This window comes from Ooceraea biroi, chromosome 14, assembly GCF_003672135.1.
Source record: "Ooceraea biroi isolate clonal line C1 chromosome 14, Obir_v5.4, whole genome shotgun sequence".
Lineage (NCBI taxonomy): Eukaryota > Metazoa > Arthropoda > Insecta > Hymenoptera > Formicidae > Ooceraea > Ooceraea biroi.
The window spans coordinates 404,071-422,555 of NC_039519.1; the positions used below are offsets into that span (position 1 = coordinate 404,071).

Here is an 18,485-nt window from a genome sequence, read left to right on the forward strand (position 1 = left end):
CCTCGGCGATCAACGAAATGGTTCGCAATGGCACTTTCCGATAATTGATGTCGAACCAATTTCCCTTCTTTCTGAATTTTTCCCATTTCATGTAAAGTTTCGTAACTTATGTACGATCAAAATTTAATGCTCTGGCAAGTCTAGAGTCTTGAAGTGGATCGTGTTGGATGCGTGCAATAATGCTTGGAAATCTGCATTTTCAAGCTTTCTTGGTTGTCCGAGCGTTCTTTGTCCTTCACATCAGTATCACCACTCTTAAAGCGTCTAAACCAGTATTCACACGTCTTAATTGATGGGGCAGAATCACCATAAGTCTCCACAAGAATTCTATAACCGTCAGCCGCAGTTTTCTTTTGATTAAAAAACAGAAGCAACGCATGTCGAAAATGCTGTTTCGGAAGTTGCATTTTTCCGATGATATTAGGGGTGTGATTTAGTTTTGAGGGTTTTTTTGCTCAAAAACGCATGTATTTAAATATGATAATGAATGAATACCTTAATCAAAATATTTTCCTTCGTTTCTATAACATTTTCCCATCTTTCTGGCAAGAGATGGATTCCACCACGATAAAATCACTCTTCTTTTCAGTTGGTCCATTCGTCGACGAATTTTCGCACTTCTTCCAAATTATCAAAGTGTGTATCCTCTAAAGCGTGTTGCATCCACCGGAACAAATAATAATCGCATGGAGCAATGTCCGGAGAGTACGCGGGGTGCGGTAAGACTTCCCATTCGAGCTCTAATAGTGTTTGTTTCACTGATAACGCAACGTGAGGTCGAGCCTTGTCACGAAGAAGAATCACTTTCCGTCGTTTACTCGCAATTGGTGGTCGTTCTTGGTCCAATGCTTGCTTCAACTTGTGCAATTGGTGTCGATAACGATCAGCCGTGACAGTCTCGTGCGGATTTAACAGCTCATAGTACACTATCCCACCAAATACAGAGCATTACTTTTGAACCGTCAATATTGCGTCTCGGAGTGGATGTTGATGGTTCGAGTGGATCCACCCATGATTTTCTGCGTTTCGGATTATCAAAATAGATCCACTTTTCATCCCCAGTAACAATCCGAGACAAAAGACTCTTCTTTTTTTTGCCTGGCGATCAACGAAATGGTTCGCAATGGCACTTTCCGATAATTGATGTCGAACCAATTTCCCTTCTTTCTGAATTTTTCCCATTTCATGTAAATGTTTCGTAACTATTGTACGATCAACATTTAATGCTCTGGCAAGTTCTGAAGTGGATCGTGTTGGATTTGCGTGCAATAATGCTTGCAAATCTGCATTTTCAAGCTTTCTTGGTTGTCCCGAGCGTTCTTTGTCCCTCACATCAGTATCACTACTCTTAAAGCGTCTAAACCAGTATTCACACGTCTTAATTGATGGGGCAGAATCACCATAAATCTCCACAAGAATTCTATAACCGTCAGCCACAGTTTTCTTTTGATTAAAAAACAGAAGCAACGCATGTCGAAAATGCTGTTTCGGAAGTTGCATTTTTCCGATGATATTAGGGGTGTGATTTAGTTTTGAGGGTTTTTTTGCTCAAAAACGCATGTATTTAAATATGATAATGAATGAATACCTTAATCAAAATATTTTCCTTCGTTTTCTATAACTTTCCCATCTTTCTGGCAAGAGATGGATTCCACCACGATAAAATCACTCTTCTTTTCAGTTGGTCCATTCGTCGACGAATTTTCGCACTTCTTCCAAATTATCAAAGTGTGTATCCTCTAAAGCGTGTTGCATCCACCGAAACAAATAATAATCGCATGGAGCAATGTCCGGAGAGTACGCGGGGTGCGGTAAGACTTCCCATTCGAGCTCTAATGGTGTTTGTTTCACTGATAACGCAACGTGAGGTCGAGCCTTGTCACGAAGAAGAATCACTTTCCGTCGTTTACTCGCAATTGGTGGTCGTTCTTGGTCCAATGCTTGCTTCAACTTGTACAATTGGTGTCGATAACGATCAGCCGTGACAGTCTCGTGCGGATTTAACAGCTCATAGTACACTATCTCACCAAATACAGAGCATTACTTTTGAACCGTGAATATTGCGTCTCGGAGTGGATGTTGATGGTTCGCCTGGATCCACCCATGATTTTCTGCGTTTCGGATTATCAAAATAGATGCACTTTTCATCCCCAGTAACAATCCGAGACAAAAGACTCTTCTTTTTTTGCCTGGCGATCAACGAAATGGTTCGCAATGACACTTTCCGATAATTCATGTCGAACCAATTTCCCTTCTTTCTGAATTTTTCCCATTTCATGTAAATGTTTCGTAACTGTTGTACGATCAACATTTAATGCTCTGGCAAGTTCTGAAGTGGATCGTGTTGGATTTTCGTGCAATAATGCTTGCAAATCTGCATTTTCAAGCTTTCTTGGTTGTCCCGAGCGTTCTTTGTCCTTCACATCAGTATCACCACTCTTAAAGCGTCTAAACCAGTATTCTTCACACGTCTTAATTGATGGGGCAAAATCACCATAAGTCTCCACAAGTATTCTATAACCGTCAGCCGCAGTTTTCTTTTGATTAAAAAACAAAAGCAACGCATGTCGAAAATGCTCTTTCGGAAGTTGCATTTTTACGATGATATAAACACGACTGTTATTGCATCTATTGCTATAATGCTACTAAATGTCATGGATAATGTCAACACTGTAAGAAAGAACAGTTAGCGGAAACAGCTATTGGAACAAACTGACACTACAGCCATCTGTTGCAAAACCCTCAAAACTAAATCACACTCCTAATATTTATTTAAAAGATAAATTTTGTTTAGTCTAGGGGTCTAGAAATAATATTTCTTCAATAATTCAGACGCAGGATGCCGCCGACTCTGGTCGGTCAGATCACCATGGAGAAGACGCCATCGTATTTCGTGACGAGCGAGGTGCCGAGGAGGGTGAAACACATGAATCCAGGAATGAAACTGATCGTCGTGGTAAGGGATCCCGTGACCCGGGCGATCTCTGATTACACGCAAGTGAAGAGCAAACGTCGCAAGATGCCGCGGTTCGAGGACCTTGCCTTCCTGAACGGATCGAGAATCGTCGACACTACCTGGGTCCCGTTGAAAATTGGGGTGTACGTGCGGCACCTGGAGAGATGGCTGCAGTACTTCCCGCTGTCGCAGTTTCTGTTTGTGTCCGGTGAACGTCTGATCGCCGACCCGGTGATGGAGATCACTCGCGTGCAGGACTTCCTGGGCCTCAAACGGGTGATATGCGAGAAACATCTTTTCTGGATGTCGGCCATGAGTTACAAGCAGAATCTCTTGGAGAAGAAAGGTGCGGCCGACCCCGAGGAGGCGCAGTCCGATGCCGTTGTTATCTACGAAAAGTAAGTTTCTATACACAATTATTTTATACGCACGCATGCGTGCATGCGTGCGTAGATGTATTATAAAGATTAAAAGAAAATGCAAATTGTAAGAAATTTCTGCGTCCCTCCTAGGTATTTTAGCTTGCAAGCGACGATGCCCTCGGATTCAGCGACAAGATTCGCTTTCACGTGGAGCAGAACATTTGTCGCGAGGACGAGAGAGGCCCGCAGCCCGATTGTTTCGATAAACCCAGCAAAATTGTATATAATTTTCTCAACAAGGTACACCGCACTCCTTTGTCACGCGACTTTTTCTGCTTGTCGCTCGTTAGTCAAGTGCCTGGCATTCACCGCACACTCTCGTAAAGCCCCAGTAATTGAATTAAGAGCAAATATGTGTCACACTTTTTTCTAGCATTATCTCCCGGCGTTCTTATCGTCGCAACTGTATTACAAATACTTATCGGAGTTAATCAGCACGATCCAGAGCAGTCCGTGTCCAAGTGTACATCCCAAGATAAGGAGAACAGGTTCGTGCCGACTGATAATTTTAATGTTGCCATTTTCTTAAATATGTTATTGTATATTTCGTGAAATATATTTTATCATAAGAATATTATTTTTACTGGAATTTTTAATATTTGTAATCATAAATTTTATAATAATAATATACTATCTTCATGATACAAATCAGATTTAAGCCTCTTCCACATGCATAATTTGGCAACTTGGTGGATATTAATTTTTTACGATACGTCTTCAGGTTCAGATTGCAGCAGCGGAAGTGAGCTCCGTGTGCACTAGTATGCCAAGTATTTCTCAAATCGGAAAATAATGGCCAGCAAATTACCCAACAACAAAAAGAGCATCAACAGTCATTTAAATATCGATACCAAGCAACTATACGATCCGGATTCTTTATGGCGGCGTAACAAGTATAGGTATACTTTATTATTTTGACATTGGCATTACGAGCGATTTTCTGATCGATCAATAATTTCGCGCACTTTGTAGATTAAGCATCGGTTACATTGACAACTTAGGTAGATTTATTACTGAAATAGAGCCAGATCCTCATAGGAAATACGGTGAGTTATTTTCTGTTTCATTATGTTTGGAGAAAGTTTGTATGCACGTGGGATGACACGATGATCAAGTCACGCTAATTTCAGAATCTCGCTTGACTCGGGCTGTAAAACGATTGTAAATATAGAACAAGATAAGGTAAATAAGATTTTTTATGTTATAATATTGGAGTAGTTTTAATATTATTTTGAAAAGTCAGATAACAATTATTCATATATATATGTATTAATCTAACCGCGTGTAACTCAACTAATTAATTATTAATAGGCTAAGGAAGAGTTTAGCATGGAGGATCGCTGAGATGATCGTTCGTGAAATCACGTCCTTGACACTCGGGGCTACGAATCTTCCTTCTTGATGGTGGAAATTTGACATGACGGTTCTTAAGTTCTCCACAAGTATATTTCATGTGTTTGTGTAAGTAAAAAATGCCTCGTCGTTTTGTTTCGAAGCACAATACCGCTGCACACTTTGCCAAAGTGCCAAATTTCAATCGATCATTCCTTGGTGGAAACATATTTACCGTATTTCGAACGAAACAAGCGAATTTGCAAGACACAATTACTGACGGAAGTATCCTCGTGCACTCATCTTATATTTTTATATTTCGAAATCGTTACTCGAGTACACTTTGCGTAACCGATGAAATAGAAATCTGAAGTTTTTGTAATTATGAATGTCGTAGGAACATACAAACTCGTGTAAATAATTTTACTAGAAATGAAAATTAACATATATTTTTAATAGGTTTTACAATCTGTTGAGTGAAACACAATTTATAAAGATCTAAAGGCAGCATCCTTGCTATTTCTCGCATAGCTATTAAGATTGTTTTTTCCTGTTCTGTTAATTTATTTTAAAAAATACTCAACGATCGAAGCATCGAAAAACAATAATTTACACGGAATTTCTTCATCGATCATTATCAATTACAATTCTCGCCCAAAGCGAGAGGACCTAAAAATGTTCTTATCGCCTTGTTGCACTCGGTATGACTGATTTTCTTTTTCTTTAATTTTTCGGTAAAGCAAATTTATGGAACAAACTTATCAAAATTCATACATATCCCATAGAATAATTTATTCCATTGATTACTTTCATTGTTATTTTTGTTTTAAATCGTCTTGTCAGTCGCACTATTCTCAGTTATCTTGATACATATAAATTCAGTTCCATTTGCGCTATTTTTCTCGCTCTCGATGAAAATTGCTGATATTGACAGATATTGACAAATTCTTAAGGCGTAAGATTTTGTACTTTTTTTCACATTGCCGATTTGTATAACGATATATTTGGTGTTAAACTAGAATAATGACGTATATGTGTATGTATGTACAATGATACATGTGACCGCTGTTGATCGTGATATTATGATATAGAAAAAGATATATTTTAACAGTATTTAGTATAACACATATAATATTAAGTACAAAATGTTATTAATAATGAAACCCCTTATATTCTACATATATATATATTTTTTTTGTTATATCTTTTTATCTATGATATCGTTGCGCAGCGCATATCATATAAATCAAAAAAGAACTTACCGGCATTCTTTTAAAAAATAATTAAACAGTCTATTATATTGCAGATACACATATACACGCTGCAATCTTTTTCTCCTATGTAAAAATATGTTTCCTATTTTACATGTTCTTATTTTACCATTGCATTTTATATAATCTCAGTTTTCTATAAATTGCATTTCCTATATATAAATTACATTAAATGGTAATTATATTTATTCATTCTTTTCAGTTTCAACTATAGTTATATATAACACGAAATATGTTAAAATATATTTTCATATTTTCCTTCTCGTCAGAAAATCGTTTAGAAAACTTTATATTATTGCACTTGCAAAGGCATCTCCTGAGGTTTCGTAAAAATGATCGCGTGTAGAGGAGCGCATTTTCATGTTTGATTTTACGTGTAAAAATTTATAAAATGTAAAAGCTTCGCTAATTTCGCGTATAAGGACTCTTTTTTTTAATGCCATGACGACATAAATGGCAGTTACATTTTCTAACGAACTAGTACGGCATGGTAAACCCCAGTATAACGCGGAAGATGTATATCTACAAAAATCTTCGGTCTTAATTGTACATCATAACGATCAGTTGCGTTTCGTCATGTGTACTCGAGGCATTACACGAGCACTGCCGCAATTTTTCCGCTATACGAATCCATGTTCTAGGAGAGCGCTGTACGGGGTAAGCTACTGTGATAAATTCTTACAGGGACGAGGAGCCGTTTATACTAACATGCGGTACATTCTGTCCGTATTCCTTCTCTTGATCCGGCAACAGTGGCGATGATTCCGAGAAGTTCGTATCTCCCTTACCAATCGCGTTTAAATTAATATTGGTGCTCGACTTGAAGTCTTGGCAACACTCGAAACGTAACTTCTGCCTCCTGGTCCACGGCTGGTAAACAATCGCGTTGAAAAATGCTTGAAGGGGATTCGTCACAGCCTGCCGATTAAAAAACAATTTTTAGTTATTTATTAAAATTTACTCTCAAGCCTCGGGGCGCGCGTACCATCATGTACCACAGAATCACGATCGCCTTAATGGGCAATTCGTGCCACAAGGTCCACAGGAGTATCCCGTTAATTAAGTTGGGCAACCAGCATATGTAGTAGACCAGATTGATCAGAGCGAACTTCAGTCGAATTATCTGTATCAATTTTCGCTCCCTTCCGGTCATTTGAGCCATACTGTGCAGCACCGCCGACTGGAGGTTCCGAGTTGACGCGACGTACAGAATAGGATTCACGATCATCACCACCGCCAGCAGCATGTACGTGACACAATAGTTTGGCAGAATGCGCAATAGCGCACTGGACAACGACGTCAAGCCGTGGCAGCTGTAAGATTATTTCGCACGTATTATCACCGCTCTAAGTATGTGCACGTGCATCGAGTGTGCACGATACTCGTAAAACCTGACTTTGCATCTGGCAGGTAGAGGATGATCAGGCCAACCGCGGTGAGAACGGCTGGAAGCACCCAGGCCAAAAGGTGGTAGCGCGTGAAAGGCCCGTTTTTACTACCCAACAACAATTTCATGTCTATTGCATAACACAACGTCCAGATCCACGTGGCCATGTAGAAGTATTGAGTCCATGCCTGCAAATAGGTTTAATTTTATTACGAATACGCATGCAAATGATAACGGGTAGCATAAAAGTGTGAAAAGTTACCGATGACAGGGCGCAAAAAATAACACTCGACGTGTCGGCCTCCATCGGCAAGATAGACCCGAAGTTCTTCCATATTATCGATCTCATGAACACACCTGATCAAGCATGAAACCATCAGGAAACGTTACATTATTCATTTACAATTCATCGTTCGTTACATTACAGCGCATTTACTCATATTGTATTCATCGAACAAAATTAAATGATTAACTGAACAACTAATTTGTTTATCCACTATCAAATTATAGTAATACACTAGACCTAAAGATGCTAAGAGATCAGCAACAGCGAGCCATACAATAATATCTCGTCCTCTGGAGAAGTTCCAACGTTGAAAAGTATTTGAATCCTCCCGGGGCAGTATCTGCAAAAATGGTTTTCTTTACTCTCAGCTTTTTCATAGTTTTTGAACATTTATCATAGCTTTTATGAAACTCTCTAAACACATACACGTGCATACAGGGTACATATAAAATATAATACAATTATGTATATGTATACACAATTGTTATGTTACCCAATTTCTATATTAATTTATATATTTTATTCCTAGCTACATATCTTCTTCATAATTATTATAATTATTATTTCGTACTAGTTATTTAAAATTATTACTTATAATTTTATTCATTAAGGGGAAGCTGGAGTTGCTAGTGAACTATTTTTTCACTATAGCGATGGTAATTGCAGTTTCGAAAATTCTCTTTATTGCTTGTGCAGAATAAAAAATCCTTTTCCACAAATGAAGTATAGATAGAAAGAAAGTCCGCTCTACAGGACTTTATATTCAAAATGGAAAAAAGTGAAAAACTTGCATTTGTCTTTTCTAACTTTTTTCCATTTTGAATATAAAGTCCTGTAGAGCGGACTTTCTTTCTTTCTATACTTCATTTGTGGAAAAGGATTTTTTATTCTGCACAAGCAATAAAGAGAATTTTCTGTCCGCTCTACAGGACTTTATATTCAAAATGGAAAAAAGTTAAAAACTTGCATTTGTCTTTTCTACCTTTTTTCCATTTTGAATATAAAATCCTGTAGAGCGGACTTTCTTTCTATCTATACTTCATTTGTGGAAAAGGATTTTTTATTCTGCACAAGCAATAAAGAGAATTTTCTGTCCGCTCTACAGGACTTTATATTCAAAATGGAAAAAAGTGAAAAACTTGCATTTGTCTTTTCTAACTTTTTTCCATTTTGAATATAAAATCCTGTAGAGCGGACTTTCTTTCTATCTATACTTCATTTGTGGAAAAGGATTTTTTATTCTGCACAAGCAATAAAGAGAATTTTCTGTCCGCTCTACAGGACTTTATATTCAAAATGGAAAAAAGTGAAAAACTTGCATTTGTCTTTTCTACCTTTTTTCCATTTTGAATATAAAATCCTGTAGAGCGGACTTTCTTTCTATCTATACTTCATTTGTGGAAAAGGATTTTTTATTCTGCACAAGCAATAAAGAGAATTTTCGAAACTGCAATTACCATCGCTATAGTGAAAAAATAGTTCACTAGCAACTCCAGCATCCCCTTAATAATTATTATTTGTTCGTCCAACACCATTCTGTATCGTTGCACTTTCTTATGCTTGTGTGTGTGTGTGTGTGTGTGTGTGTGTATGTTAGAGGAAGAGAGAAGCAAGATGTAACAAGTGCGATCAAAATGAGCAGACTGTCAACATCCCGATAAACATTCCAGCCAGAAAAAAAAGTATTATTTTTAGAACGCGATAAATTTCGAGATTACCAATCACACATGCAGAGGCTGCACATTTTGAGTAAACTGTCATTCTGTAATGACGATAAAATTACCATAAATTTCCACGATAAATACCGGTGACGAATAACCTCTTCCCCAGTGGCCCCCCAACAATTTACCTGATAGATCGCGCCTATCATGCCTATTGTCGACGAGACTATGCACACTGTGTTGTATGCGTCTGTGTTGAACTCTTGCATTATCGTAATTGCTCTGTCTGTTCGATTCGTATGGTGGCAACAAAATGTTTGTAACGTGGGATCGGCCATGTTTCACAGGTTGCTCGAGTATAGTGCGAGAAAATCGCTGTTCCGCCCATGTACTGCCGACCGTCGTCGCTGCCGTTAGCAGCGTGATCGACGAGTGTCGAGAAAAGCTGCCATTGTTGATAACAGATATTTATCTACGCGTGACGATTATGCAAATGTTGTTATTATAAATGCTACATTACTTACGAGCAGTATGGAGGGGATTATCGCCAAGTTTAAAGTGCTCGGTTTAAGTTGTGACGTTATGTTAATATTAATATTAATATATCTCGCGAATGACGATTTATTTATTAAACTTAAAATGTATCTGACGCTCTTCAAGCAAGCTTTCTAAATTAAGACAGAACATGTCCAATACACCTAACTTTTTAATTTGCTTTATCTTTGTTTATATTTCGAAGGACCCATACAGCACAGAAGCTTGCACCAACATTGCAGCAACGTTGCAAATTGCAATGCAACAGTACAAAGACATTGCAGAGATACATATCCGCAAAATACCAGCACACTTGTAGCACCATGACATTAATATTTCGGAAACATTGCACAATCAAAATTTGTAATTAATTAATTAATATTAATAATTCATTTTATTAAAACATTGGGGTCTTCCTATCCTAACGAGATTCGTCCAAATCTATTCGACCAATGATGTGCGATGACCAGAATCTGAACTCGGTAATATGCGTGTGCGGTGTTTGTCTCTTTCGACTATCTAAAGAACATGGTGGTTGTACGACGCGAGCATCATTCTAAAAGAAAGTAGTTACGTAAAAGAAAAGGTAAGTACTTTTTATAATATTATGTCTAATTATAGTACTTGTGTGCTGTTAAAATCTTGTATCTATTAATTATAATAGAGAATCTCTATTTGCCTATCTCACGGTTTATATCACTATAACCTCAAAATTATGGAAATTCATTAGAAAACTGCATATTAATAGTTGTAATATTTTTAATAACTTTTTCTGTTATAGAAGCTGTTCGTGAAATACACAATCATGCCACTGATGCAGAAATTGCTGAATGCATTTCCAAGTGGCTTGCTCAAGCTCCGGTTAGGATTGAGAGATCAAAGTATGTCATTTTACATATAATTCTATACATACTTGCAGTATATGTATATTTTTATGTAATTTTATGCTAATATATGAATTTTAATTCCTATTTTATTTTTACAGGCAACATACAAACAAAAACGAAGAAGATTCAATTATTTAATTAAAGGAAAAATAATATCTCAAGAAGAGGATTTTTAAGTTTTTTTTATAAAGAACAGTTACTTTTTTATAACAAAAATAGAGAAAATGTTTATTTCATTTTTTATTACTGTTGTTATATTACATATAATTGTCTATTCATGTTAATAAATAAAAATATTGAAGTTATATAAATACAAATATTTAAAGTATATAATAATGAATAATTATAATTATTGCAAATTCATTACATTGCAATATTATTATGACGTTTCGTTGCAATGTTCCGAAAAGCGGACATTTTCACAGTCCTGCAATCCCATAGCAATGCTGCAGAAACATTTCGCAGTGAATTTGCAATGTTGCTACGTTGCGGTGGAAGATTCCTGCAATATATATGCAATCTTTGCGTGCTGTATGGGGAGATTGTAGAATAATCTTATACGCTGTAAAAAAACCAGAAATTTAATGTAACAAATTTTCAAAGTTTTACAGAGTACATTTTGCTTATGCATAATCCTAATTATCTCTATCAAATATTAACTATTTATCAAACGTTATAGAGGAAAATGTAGCAAGATGTATGTTCAAGTAAACACCATGTAATCACTTCATTCATGAAAAAACTAAATTGTTGCATTAGTTATCTTGTATTTCAATATAATAAGGCTGTTGTCATGTCTGGAAATAATAAAGAAGTTTCATCGCCCATCTTGCTTCGATGTGAGAAGTTTTAACGGTTTTGTTTAAAAAAAGATATTGTAAGAGCAGTTATTAAAATGATTGTAGCGATCGCTGCGATACATAACGCTTGTTATCTAAATTCAACAGCGTGACATTTGACCGACGGTCTCATTGCCGTGTTGCGAGATGTTTTTCAACGTCAACATCGGATGTTATCTCGTATTTACGCGGCCCCACGCAGCTCGCCGGCGGCTTGCCGTAATCGTCCGATATAATGCCCGCTCCTTCGCGGCAATCGTCCTTTATTGTCTCGACACAGGGACCGTGAGCGAGTTTGCCATCGCGAGAGACGTCCGCCTGACATCACTCGAAAACACTTGCGCGCATCTCACTCCGATCTGAAAATGCCGGCGAATAAATTGGGTGAGTTATTTTACAGTGGATGTATGAGGAATATAAAAGAGAGATTAACCTCATAAACGCGATGCTTGTTGACTCGGATCGCTAAAGTGGAAGCGTTTGGATCATATAAAAAGAGAGATGCTTGCTAGACGACGTTAACTCGATTTGCGCATTTTAATGCGTTAAATAATAAAACATAATACGATTATCAAAATAATTATAGTGCAGTTTGTTCCGCCAGGTAATAATCAATAGTAACAGAATTATGATACGTCGATACCACTGGCAACTTTATTGTTCAGTGAAAAACAACATTTCTGAAATTCTGGTCAAAACGTTGTTTTTCACCATAATTATTGCTCACACCAAGGACTGAAGGATGGTGTTTCACGTTGAGAGTATACTAACTTGAAACCTGAAGAGGGCCAGAAATTCTGGTCAAAACGTTGTTTTTCACTGAACAATAAAGTTGCCAGTGGTGTCGACATATCATAATTCTGTTACTATTGATTATTACCTGGCGGAACAAACTGCACTATAATTATTGCTCACACCAAGGACTGAAGGATGGTGTTTCACGTTGAGAGTATACTAACTTGAAACCTGAAGAGGGCCAGAAATTCTGGTCAAAACGTTGTTTTTCACTGAACAATAAAGTTGCCAGTGGTGTCGACATATCATAATTCTGTTACTATTGATTATTACCTGGCGGAACAAACTGCACTATAATTATTGCTCACACCAAGGACTGAAGGATGGTGTTTCACGTTGAGAGTATACTAACTTGAAACCTGAAGAGGGTCAGAAATTCTGGTCGAAACGTTGTTTTTCACTGAACAATAAAGTTGCCAGTGGTGTCGACATATCATAATTCTGTTACTATTGATTATTACCTGGCGGAACAAACTGCACCATAATTATTGCTCACACCAAGGACTGAAGGATGGTGTTTCACGCTGAGAGTATACTAACTTGAAACCTGAAGAGGGCCAGAAATTCTGGTCGAAACATTGTTTTTCACTGAACAATAAAGTTGCCAGTGGTGTCGACATATCATAATTCTGTTACTATTGATTATTATCTGGCGGAACAAACTGCACCATAATTATTGCTCACACCAAGGACTGAAGGATGGTGTTTCACGTTGAGAGTATACTAACTTGAAACCTGAAGAGGGCCAGAAATTCTGGTCGAAACGTTGTTTTTCACTGAACAATAAAGTTGCCAGTGGTGTCGACATATCATAATTCTGTTACTATTGATTATCAAAATGTTTATGAATTTTATGAAATTTTCAGCTCTTTTGAGCGTGTCTGACAAGACCAACCTGTTGCCATTGGCTAAAAAATTGAACGAACTTGGATTAACATTGATTGCCTCCGGAGGCACCGCACAAGCGTTGAGAGATGCTAATCTACCTGTACGAGATGTTTCCGACATCACAGGAGCACCTGAGATGCTAGGTGGACGTGTAAAGACTCTACACCCAGCTGTCCATGCCGGTAAGAATAATTACTGTTGAAACTTTCGTACCACATTTTATCTTTTATATTATCCGTATCTACAAATGTATTATTTGGCTAAAAATGATAAAAATGCAATATACGTGTAATAATTTTATGTGTGGATTTTTACATGTGATTAATTTTAATATATACTTCTGCACTCTTACTTTTTTTATTGATAGGTATTCTCGCCCGATTGACCGACTCCGACGCTCAAGATCTCAAGAAACAGAAGTACGATCTGATCCAAGTGGTGGTCTGCAATCTCTATCCCTTCATAAATACCATTTCGAAGCCGTATGTAACGGTCGAGACTGCAATCGAGAACATCGATATTGGTGGTGTAACTTTATTACGTGCCGCAGCCAAGAATCATAACAGAGTTACTGTTATCTGTGACCCCGCTGATTACGACAGGGTCATCAAAGAAATGGAGGGCGCTGCTGACAAGAACACCTCCCTGCAAACTAGGTAAGTTCGTGAGATACGGCAATTCTGAAGTGCGTGATAATACAAGGTCGTAGAGACTCTTTCAACGTAGCAACTCTCGCGACTTTCAGGCAAACTTTAGCTCTGAAAGCGTTCACTCACACCGCTGAGTACGACAATGCCATCTCCGATTACTTCCGCAAGCAGTACAGTGCCGGAGCCTCCCAGCTCACGCTCCGTTACGGCATGAATCCGCATCAGAAACCCGCGCAGATATTCACCACCCTGGAGAAACTGCCGTTGACCGTGCTGAACGGATCGCCGGGTTTCATCAACCTGTGCGACGCACTGAACGGTTACCAGCTGGTGAAGGAGTTGAAGTCCGCTTTGAGCCTGCCGGCAGCGACTTCCTTCAAGCACGTCAGCCCCGCTGGTGCAGCGGTCGGCGTGCCACTGGACAGCACGCAGGCGAAGCTGTGCCAGGTGGACGATCTCTTCGATCAACTGACGCCTTTGGCGACCGCCTACGCTCGTGCACGGGGAGCCGACCGCATGTCCAGCTTCGGCGACTTCGTCGCGTTGTCCGAGCCTTGTGATGTTATAACGGCAAAAATCATATCAAGGTAACATTAATATGTAGATAAATTAATAAGAATTATTTTGACTTAATTTAGAATTAATTAATAAGAATTTATTTAGACACAAAAACAGATAACAGAAATAATAATAACATTTGTGCATAATGATAATAAAATAATGCAAATATAATATAATACTGATAAATAAAATAATTTCTGTAATTATTTCAGAGAAGTTTCCGACGGTATTATTGCCCCCGGTTACTCACCGGAGGCCTTAGAGATACTGAAGAAGAAGAAGAGCGGCGGATACTGCGTCCTTCAGATCGATCCTTCTTACGTACCGTCCCCGCTGGAACGCAAGACCCTGTACGGCCTGGTCATGGAGCAGAAGCGCAACGACGCCGTCATCGACAGGTCGATGTTCGCCAATGTCGTGACGGCAAGATCGAAGGCTCTGTCGGAGGATGCGATCCGCGATCTGATCGTGGCCACGATTACCGTGAAGTATACGCAAAGCAACTCCGTCTGCTACGCGAAAGACGGACAAGTAATTGGAACCGGTGCCGGACAACAATCGAGAATTCACTGCACGAGGCTCGCCGGTGACAAGGCTGATAACTGGTTCGTCACTTTTCATTGTGCGATTACAGAAAAATATGAATAAAAGTAAAGCGAAAATCACGGTGGAAATCTGTCTTACAGGTGGCTCCGCCAGCACCCGAAGGTGACCGGAATGAAATTCAAGAAGGGCGTGAAGAGAGCAGATATCTCCAATGCTATCGACAATTACGTTAATGGGTCGATAGGCAAGGACATGGATGAAGCTACGTGGGCCGCCATGTACGAGGAGATCCCTGAGAAGCTCTCGGAGAGCGACAGAGTCACTTGGATTAAGAAGTTGAATAACGTTGCTTTGAGCAGCGACGCTTTCTTCCCATTTAGAGACAACGTCGACAGAGCTAGACTCGTACGTACATCTGTTGATTGTTTTCTATTATCTTTATCTTGAGAATTATATTAAATTATATCGAATATTAAAATCATTTAATAAATTAAATACATCACTTGTTTGATTTGTCTTGCAGATATGCTTGTGGATGTATTTAGTATTTGATGGTTTTGCATTATTTCGTTTATTACAGAGCGGTGTCAAGTATATCGGCAGTCCTGCAGGCTCCACAAACGACGCAGCGGTAATCGAGGCCTGCAACGAGCACAACATAGTGTTGGTTCACACTGCTTTCCGATTGTTCCATCATTAGATATAAGATGAAGATTATTTTTCCATTGTTGCTATTTTTCTACGATATCAATGCGAAAACGATGTATCCAGTCGAGAAATGTTTTCGAAAATCAATGTTACAGTGCTTTAAGGGGATGCTGGAGCTGCTAGTGAACTATTTTTTCACTATAGCGATGGTAATTATAGTTTCGAAAATTCTCTTTATTGCTTGTGCAAAATAAAAAATCCTTTTCCACAAATGAAGTATAGATAGAAAGAAAGTCCGCTCTACAGGACTTTATATTCAAAATGGAAAAAAGTTAAAAACTTGCATTTGTCTTTTCTAACTTTTTTCCATTTTGAATATAAAATCCTGTAGAGCGGACTTTCTTTCTTTCTATACTTCATTTGTGGAAAAGAATTTTTTATTCTGCACAAACAATAAAGAGAATTTTCAAAACTGCAATTACCATCGCTATAGTGAACTATTTTTTCACTATAGCGATGGTAATTGCAGTTTCGAAAATTCTCTTTATTGCTTTATTGAAAAGGATTTTTTATTCTGCACAAACAATAAAGAGAATTTTCGAAACTGCAATTACCATCACTATAGTGAAAAAATAGTTCACTAGCAGCTCCAGGATCACCTTAAGGGGATGCTGGAGCTGCTAGTGAACTATTTTTTCACTATAGTGATGGTAATTGCAGTTTCGAAAATTCTTTTTATTGTTTGTGCAGAATAAAAAATCCTTTTCCACAAATGAAGTATAGATAGAAAGAAAGTCCGCTCTACAGGACTTTATATTAAAATAGAAAAAAGTGAAAAACTTGCATTTGTCTTTTCTAACTTTTTTCCATTTTGAATATAAAGTCCTGTAGAGCGGGCTTTCTTTCTATCTATACTTCATTTGTGGAAAAGGATTTTTTATTCTGCACAAGCAATAAAGAGAATTTTCGAAACTGCAATTACCATCGCTATAGTGAAAAAATAGTTCACTAGCAACTCCAGCTTCCCCTTAATCTCAGGTGAATAATACAGATTAATATTTTTATATTCTCCTGTTAATGTCAAGCTTTATATGAAACTTTAATAAATAATATTCGTAAACGTTTACGTCACGAGTATATGCATTCATTTGTTATTGCAACGATTATTTAGGAGCTTATTTTGCAATATAATTCATTTTCATAAGAAATATTGAATGCTGCCAATAGGATACAGTGAAAAAGCTCTAGGGAATTTTGACGTCTCTTCTCTGTTCAGACTGCTAACTGTCAAGTGTGGTTGGTAATGGTATATACGAATGCTCGAGTCGTAAACTGCGTAAACTCACGCACATTTTCATTCTAAAATATTCGATATTCCGCCAGTTCTTGTTTAGAAAGAAAAATATTAATTATTGTACAGCTGAAGTTATAAAATTAATAGTGAATTGATTTGAATAGCCATGGACGAAGTCAGTAATGCACAAATAGTTGTAAGTAAAATGTACACAATCGAAATTTCATATTTTGGATATACAAAAAATATATAATATCGTAGCACAATTTTAATATACTATAAAATATTGCGTTTTTAATTAATTCACATTTCAATTTTTATAAATCACAATATATTTAATAAAAATTTTAAGTGACGTACGAGTACGTTTATTCATCTACTCGATCGAATGGGTAGAGGTTTATTCTTTAAACTGTTATTTTTATGTTAAAATCTCAAAAGTTTATTAAATATTTAATGTACGGAGATCAATGACAAGAACTAAAACAATCTGAAATTTGTCAACCCTATTACGCGCACATTAAATAATTTTTCGTACCTTGCCGCTTTTTATAGGTTATAGGAGATGACATTTGCAGGAGAGCGGGTATTACAACAACCTGGATTAATAACAACAGATTTGGAATTCACGCGTACAAACATATAGACAAAGACTCGCAAGGTTGTAAAAAATCATTTTTATTAAAAATTAGTTTTAAAAATGTTTTATCCATGTGCAAACATATTTCTTAAGATAAAAGTTAAAAAATCATACATCATTATCCTGCAACGTTACAAATTAATTCTAGATACTCAAAGTCAGTTTGCACCGTGTGATGCCAAAGTGCACTTTCTCAGACCAGAAGTTATATTGTTTTCACCCCTCTTGCGTAAATTGGTCAACGAGAGCAATGGTGTTTTCTTGTCGGTTCAAAATCTTAAATCCTTGTCTGGTGATATCCGGCCAGAGCTGCTTAAACACAGCAAGCAATACAGATCCATCTTGAGAGCTTGCGTGGAAAATTTACAGGAAATCTTGCCGAAGGAACCATTGTCAGAAGAGAAGATAGTGTTGGAAAATTTTCTCACTATATTTTATCAAGTGGAGTGCGTTTGGCACTTAACGGAAATCCTTTACGTGGATATTGTTCCAGGTAAGGTCTCGAAAGATACAAATACATTATTTATATTAATAAATATATACGTTAACATCTTCATTTAAGAGAACGGGTTTGTCTTGAACGCATCGCACTTCCTTCGTTGACGTTTGCATCACGTTCACAGGTGACGTCATACTACCGCAGGTGCTAGACTGGATCAGCTTCCACTTCCTTCGAGGGAACTGCTCGCGGCAAAAGTATTGTCGCAGAAAACTGTCGGCGCGGACTTGGAGAATTCAAATTACTGGGAGATCGTGATGGGCTGTGCGTTCCATGGGAAATTAAACCTGGTCAGCCGTCTTCTCGCCTGCACCGTAAGGCGGACCATTCGGCGTTGCATCCACTGCGTGACATTATCAGGACATGCCGGTGTACAATGTGGTACGGCG

At 37.7% G+C, this 18,485-nt stretch overlaps 4 protein-coding genes and 2 long non-coding RNA genes across 8 annotated transcripts; 4 read left to right on the plus strand and 2 right to left on the minus strand.

Moving 5' to 3' along the window:
- Nucleotides 1–2,839: 2,839 nt before the first annotated feature.
- On the plus strand, nucleotides 2,840–4,124 carry LOC113563416 (heparan sulfate glucosamine 3-O-sulfotransferase 6-like). Its single transcript, XM_026975062.1, has 4 exons — nucleotides 2,840–3,354; nucleotides 3,619–3,698; nucleotides 3,752–3,866; nucleotides 4,100–4,124. The coding sequence occupies exons 1-4, from the start codon at nucleotides 2,840–2,842 to the stop codon at nucleotides 4,122–4,124; spliced, it is 735 nt and encodes a 244-aa protein (XP_026830863.1).
- A 140-nt stretch (nucleotides 4,125–4,264) lies between these two features.
- LOC113563369 lies at nucleotides 4,265–4,780 on the plus strand. Its single transcript, XR_003407427.1, has 4 exons — nucleotides 4,265–4,277; nucleotides 4,351–4,424; nucleotides 4,509–4,560; nucleotides 4,690–4,780. It is a non-coding gene; the product is annotated as an uncharacterized LOC113563369 (long non-coding RNA).
- A 664-nt stretch (nucleotides 4,781–5,444) lies between these two features.
- LOC113561380 (G-protein coupled receptor 143-like) lies at nucleotides 5,445–10,122 on the minus strand. Of its 2 annotated transcripts, none has more exons than XM_026974866.1 (6): nucleotides 9,438–10,122; nucleotides 7,892–7,994; nucleotides 7,631–7,725; nucleotides 7,378–7,556; nucleotides 6,967–7,294; nucleotides 5,445–6,899 (listed from the first exon to the last, which is right to left on the minus strand). In XM_026974866.1, exons 1-6 carry the CDS (start codon nucleotides 9,651–9,653, stop codon nucleotides 6,660–6,662), a joined length of 1,161 nt encoding a protein of 386 aa, XP_026830667.1. In that variant the 5' UTR covers nucleotides 9,654–10,122; the 3' UTR covers nucleotides 5,445–6,659. The 2 variants fall into 2 exon arrangements, with proteins under 2 accessions (XP_026830667.1, XP_026830668.1); XM_026974867.1 differs by having other exon boundaries at nucleotides 6,660–6,899; nucleotides 9,504–9,653.
- A 1,179-nt stretch (nucleotides 10,123–11,301) lies between these two features.
- Nucleotides 11,302–13,003, minus strand: LOC113563370. Of its 2 annotated transcripts, XR_003407429.1 has the most exons (3): nucleotides 12,911–13,003; nucleotides 12,009–12,831; nucleotides 11,302–11,934 (listed from the first exon to the last, which is right to left on the minus strand). It is a non-coding gene; the product is annotated as an uncharacterized LOC113563370 (long non-coding RNA). The 2 variants fall into 2 exon arrangements; XR_003407428.1 differs by lacking the exon at nucleotides 12,911–13,003 and having other exon boundaries at nucleotides 12,009–12,846.
- Nucleotides 11,840–16,787, plus strand: LOC105285499 (bifunctional purine biosynthesis protein PURH). Its single transcript, XM_011349741.2, has 8 exons — nucleotides 11,840–11,959; nucleotides 13,237–13,440; nucleotides 13,626–13,914; nucleotides 14,004–14,495; nucleotides 14,682–15,074; nucleotides 15,156–15,420; nucleotides 15,596–15,818; nucleotides 16,685–16,787. The coding sequence occupies exons 1-7, from the start codon at nucleotides 11,941–11,943 to the stop codon at nucleotides 15,713–15,715; spliced, it is 1,782 nt and encodes a 593-aa protein (XP_011348043.1). The 5' UTR covers nucleotides 11,840–11,940; the 3' UTR covers nucleotides 15,716–15,818; nucleotides 16,685–16,787.
- A 60-nt stretch (nucleotides 16,788–16,847) lies between these two features.
- LOC113563368 (nuclear pore complex protein Nup75-like) lies at nucleotides 16,848–18,398 on the plus strand. The gene is made up of 4 exons (XM_026974870.1): nucleotides 16,848–17,153; nucleotides 17,513–17,618; nucleotides 17,746–18,090; nucleotides 18,221–18,398. The coding sequence occupies exons 1-4, from the start codon at nucleotides 17,124–17,126 to the stop codon at nucleotides 18,352–18,354; spliced, it is 615 nt and encodes a 204-aa protein (XP_026830671.1). The 5' UTR covers nucleotides 16,848–17,123; the 3' UTR covers nucleotides 18,355–18,398.
- Nucleotides 18,399–18,485: the final 87 nt, after the last annotated feature.

Excerpts from the sequence above, each read along its gene's own strand:
- LOC105285499 (XM_011349741.2), top strand. Across the intron at positions 14,496-14,681 it reads ACGGCAAAAATCATATCAAG|AGAAGTTTCCGACGGTATTA; the intron begins GTAACATTAATA and ends TAATTATTTCAG. Across the intron at positions 15,421-15,595 it reads ACGTCGACAGAGCTAGACTC|AGCGGTGTCAAGTATATCGG; the intron begins GTACGTACATCT and ends CGTTTATTACAG.
- LOC113563416 (XM_026975062.1), top strand. The coding sequence starts at position 2,840 with ATGCCGCCGACTCTGGTCGGTCAGATCACCATGGAGAAGACGCCATCG. Across the intron at positions 3,355-3,618 it reads GCCGTTGTTATCTACGAAAA|GTACACCGCACTCCTTTGTC; the intron begins GTAAGTTTCTAT and ends TTTCTCAACAAG. Across the intron at positions 3,699-3,751 it reads GGCATTCACCGCACACTCTC|CATTATCTCCCGGCGTTCTT; the intron begins GTAAAGCCCCAG and ends ACTTTTTTCTAG.
- LOC113561380 (XM_026974866.1), bottom strand. The coding sequence starts at position 9,653 with ATGGCCGATCCCACGTTACAAACATTTTGTTGCCACCATACGAATCGA. Across the intron at positions 7,995-9,437 it reads ATTTATCGTGGAAATTTATG|ATACTGCCCCGGGAGGATTC; the intron begins GTAATTTTATCG and ends CCATTTTTGCAG. Across the intron at positions 6,900-6,966 it reads TGATTCTGTGGTACATGATG|GCTGTGACGAATCCCCTTCA; the intron begins GTACGCGCGCCC and ends TTTAATCGGCAG.
- LOC113563368 (XM_026974870.1), top strand. The coding sequence starts at position 17,124 with ATGGACGAAGTCAGTAATGCACAAATAGTT. Across the intron at positions 17,619-17,745 it reads TATAGACAAAGACTCGCAAG|ATACTCAAAGTCAGTTTGCA; the intron begins GTTGTAAAAAAT and ends AATTAATTCTAG. Across the intron at positions 18,091-18,220 it reads TTACGTGGATATTGTTCCAG|GTGACGTCATACTACCGCAG; the intron begins GTAAGGTCTCGA and ends TCACGTTCACAG.